At 38.5% G+C, this 4,553-nt stretch overlaps 1 protein-coding gene across 1 annotated transcript; it reads left to right on the top strand.

Moving 5' to 3' along the window:
- The first annotated feature begins 472 nt into the window (after positions 1-472).
- On the top strand, positions 473-4,320 carry LOC145402626 (PRADC1-like protein). The gene is made up of 5 exons (XM_080274619.1): positions 473-622; positions 1,244-1,377; positions 1,642-1,751; positions 2,441-2,608; positions 4,179-4,320. Exons 1-5 carry the CDS (start codon positions 505-507, stop codon positions 4,297-4,299), a joined length of 651 nt encoding a protein of 216 aa, XP_080130745.1. The 5' UTR covers positions 473-504; the 3' UTR covers positions 4,300-4,320.
- Positions 4,321-4,553: the final 233 nt, after the last annotated feature.

The following is a 4,553-nucleotide window of genomic DNA, read 5'->3' as shown; positions in this document are numbered from 1 at the left end:
TAGGCAGAATAAGCAATAATTATTCGTGAAAGAGTGAAGGAGGTACGTGGATAACAGTGCTAAAGAGAGCGTGGCTTAAATGATATGATCATATGTATCTTATGGAAATAGGAGAGAGAAGAGGGTATGAGTTGAAGGAAGAGCAGCCAAGTGGTAGATGACAGGGCGACATGGAGATCTGTTAAGGCCATTCCTTAAGCCTTTAACGAGTGGCCTTAAGGCTTAAGCCTTAAGGAATTAAGCAGTCTTGCTACAGATAGACTAACAAGCAATGTTGCAAAATACATTCTCCCAAATTCGTGATGACTGGAAAAATATAAGTTGTTGTAATACTGTCACAAAAAATAAAGTGGTACTATATTAAAATGGAAGATGTAGCCACTAACAGTTTAAATATTGCCCCCAAAACAGTACGTGGCGACTTTGACGGTCGCCGAAAGCACCTCATAACAAACCATGGCTGCCTCTCGTTGCAATATCAGCTGACGTGGTAAACATTATCAGATGGCATGTCAGTGTGGCCTCTGCCAGTCTTCCCTCACCATGATTTGGAAAGTTTCTGCCGTCTTTCTTGTTCTGCAGGCCTTTCTTCCTGTAAATATATGCGTCAAAGAAAAAATGTGTGAGTATGACGTGTTTCTTGACCTCAGTTTTCAAGCTTTGGTATATAGCAATACAAAATTCTGTATCAACATCTTCCCAGCATTTGTATTTGTTTTGGAGCAGCTCAGATATTACTCCTTTGTGGATTTTTGTGTATGTTAAAATCATAAACCTACGTTACGGTAGCTAGTTTTTCCCGTTTCTACTGTTTCGTCCTTGGATTATATACACGCATATGCCAGTACACACTGTCTATAAGTCTAACAGTATTTTGCATACGACTTTTGCATGTTGCCTTCATTCCTATATAGTTTAGCTATGGTTGTCAGTAATTATTATTATTATATTTTTTTTCAAACTGCATACCGGTAGTTGTCTTGGACAAAATCTACTGTAAGAGGGGTGAAAAGTTCATGACAGGGATTTAGTATGATTTGTAGTGTAATTCCTTTAATAGCTATGTCCAGATGCAGCTTTGTGTGTGTGTGTGTGTGTGGAGTACAAGTCTATTTCAGATGCCAGGTTATACTGCCAGTGCTACACAAATACAGATTCTTAATACAAGTACGGTAGTAAAACTGTGTCAGAAGCTAATACAAGTTACTTCACTAGCATTTATTGCAAACCATTTTTCCCCCAGTTACTAATGCAGTATGGAATGAAGCCACTATATACGACTTCATTGAAGATGATATATTCTTTGAAGTGTTATATCCAGAGGAACTAAGCTACACTTACCGGTTACGGCAAGCCAAAGACTTCGGTGTTCCATTTGTACGTATTGTTCTTTGTTCACAACTTGTGAAGTATAATACTGTGTGTTTGGTATTACTGTATGATTATCTGCACTTTGTTTTGCTTCAGTTTAACCTGTTTAACTGTCTGATTAGTTGCAGTTATCATTATAGCTATTCCATCTCTACTGATACTTTTTGAAGGGATTACCACAGCAATGACGATTCACTGTATTGCACAACAGTTTGTTTTGGTATGCTTTCACTTTTCAATCTCCACAATTGGTTGGATGTGTTTTACCAGGTGCGCAGGCTGAATGGTGTGCGGTTAGTGATGTGTGACCCCCTGGAGTGCTGCTCAAAGCCATACAACATTGCAGAATTAAGAGGTGCTGTTGCTCTTGTGGCACGTGGGTAAGTAGACTACACTGTACAGTAATATAGTATGATAACATGCTCAGTGTACAGTGCTAAAAAGAAGGAAACATAGCATTACTGTATTGTTTAAGAGATGGAACTTCAGTTTAAATTTGCTTTAAGTTTGTGACCTCCTATTCAAACAGTACAGCGATACATTAGATACTGTAGTCTGTGCTTTTACAGTGTTGGTATGACACGTTCCATGGTTCATTAATGTACAGTGACACCAGCCTGTAGCTTTTAGTTAATGCATTGTTTAAAGATTAATATTTTCATGTACCGTGTCCCTATCACAGCAAGAGTTTACTTTGCACTGGAAGGAGAGTGAGACCATATGATCAATCATGTCAGAGTAAGAAGTTGCAGCTTCAACATCATGATCTCCCTGACTGCTTATTTCCACTTAAAGGTGGTTTCAAGTAGAATCCATGTATGGTACTAGGAAAGAGAAAATATTAAAGTGGGACAATACTAACAACATGCTTAGTGAAATAAACACAGGAAAGAGAAATTACTTAAGTGGGAAAATTACCACATACCCAGTGAAATGAACCATACAGTCATTTACACATCTTGCAAGCCATCAGAATCCTTACTTTACTTCACAGGCATAACCAGCTGCATATATGTATATTTTTTTTTAAGAAGCTAGAATAACTAAAAAAAAAAAGTTTGTTCCTCAGGTCATGTTCGTTCGTGAGTAAGACAGTAATTGCAGAAAATGCTGGCGCTTCTGCGGTAATAGTAATGGATAACAACCCCGAGAATGACGAGTTATATGTTGAGATGGTGGATGACAAAACCAGCCGCCACCCCTCCATACCAGCAGGCTTCCTCCTTGGTCGCAGCGGGTCAGTACAGCATTGGTTGGTAATCTGCACTACCTAAACTGAATGAGTTCAGATGTCCTTTTTAGTTATTCTTGCTGCTACCAGACAGTTCTTTCAACTTAACAGCCTTTCTTAAGGGAAGTATTGACTTGTGGAGTGCAACACAGCCCATAGGAGTCAACGCCAGGGGCATGCAGTCTATCTCATATGAGAAGGATTTTAACTGCACCATGAAGTTTCTCATAGGAGCAGCATCATGCAATTTTTATGGGATTTTAAGCTTTCTGTCCTCTCTTAACCCCACCCATTGGTTGAGCCCAGGAACAAAGTAACAGTAACTACCATGAATAACATTCCTACACTTTCTGATCCATTTACCAATACGTTAGCACTCGAGGAAGGCTCAGACCTGTCTCAGAAATGTGGTTTTGATAATAAAATCAAATGCAAGGCCAATAGGCTAGTGGGTAAAGGAAGGTGAAATAATCAAAAGTATCGGACTAACAGACAACTCACTGAGGCTTTGACAGGAGGAAGTCCTGCTCATATAATGTAGTTGCTGGTTTCCCACCAACTAGGAAATTTACACCCTCTGTAACTATGGTGAGTTTAGCGTGAATATATCATGAGCCAGTCCGTAGTATCATTTCAAAGATGAAAATGTACATCTGAAGTCATTTTGCAATGGTTGCTAAATTGGCCATGCTGTCACGCCACAGAGCCTGTTTTGCAGCCCCCCTTCCACAGTCCAAGTGTTAAGGCTGTATCTAAACCCTCCAGTTGAAGAAGTCAGTCTAAGGTGAATAAAATCATCAGGAAATGTTAAGAATAAAATTATAAAAGACCCTTCGGTTCTGTGGGACAGTATGTATTGATGCAATTTAGCTGTAACCAGTACAGATCATCCATGCAATAATGATGAGATGTTTGTGAAAACCCATCGTTGAGCCAGGATATTGATAAACAGGGATGTTATAATGCAGAAAGTACTGTAGGGGAAGTGTTTGCAAGCCATGGGATTATCCCCCCAACCAAATAAAAAACCCACCCAGATGAATAAAAAAAACAAGTTTCTAGCTCCCCTAAACCCCCAAATGGCTTTAAAACATGAAAAACTAAGCCTAAAAGCAGTTTATAATTCACTTAAACCAAAAATTAAATCTTAAAATCATCAAAAATGTCTGCTAAAAAATCATACTTAGTAAACTGTACCTAAAAATGACAGTGTTCGCCCCACCAATGACTAAAACACGTTAATCAAAGTCTAGAAAGTTTATATATCAGCTTAAACACAAAATTTAGTCTAAAATATCATTAAAATTGGTTCAAAAAAACAAAACCCATCAGATAACTGGGGACTGGCCATCAATAGGTGGGGGAAGGATATTAATTTTTTCACATCACTAAGGTGAGGGATCGTATAGCAGAGACTGCCTATAATTAGACAGTGTTTCTGTGGCAGTCAGTATTAATGAATGCCTTTTCTATCTCCACATTACATGGTGGTAGTTGCTTGCACATTTCATAATTGTGCTCATCCATAATTCCCACAAAAGATCAATGTTTCATGTTTATATATTTTCCCCAACAGGTTCATGATTGCGAAGACTCTAATAGCCCGGAGGGAGCAAGCCGCCATCATTAATATTCCCGTGAATCTCACTTCCGTCCCTTTCCACAAACTCAACCAGCCACCGTGGATAGTATGGTGATGGCTAACTGTTCTAGCTAAACAGTAATATGTACCGTACTGGGTAAATGCAATAATTTTTGAATGAGTTCCTGTTTTTCTCTCTCACTCTTTAGCTTATAATTTGTTACTGTGGGTCATGCAGGTGGTTTATATATATATATATATATATACATAAATGTTATTGTGCATGAGTTTCCCGTTTTTTTCTCTCTGTCTCTCTCTCACACTCATTTGTTACCGTGGACCATACTTGTGATTAAAGCAAAGAAAGTT

The sequence above is a fragment of the Coenobita brevimanus genome, chromosome 58 (genome assembly GCF_032717465.1).
Source record: "Coenobita brevimanus isolate Jiangsu-jjx chromosome 58, ASM3271746v2, whole genome shotgun sequence".
In the NCBI taxonomy this organism is placed as follows: Eukaryota; Metazoa; Arthropoda; class Malacostraca; order Decapoda; family Coenobitidae; genus Coenobita; species Coenobita brevimanus.
The sequence above is the reverse complement of the archived record's forward strand: the minus strand, read 5'-3'. Positions and strand labels throughout refer to the sequence as shown.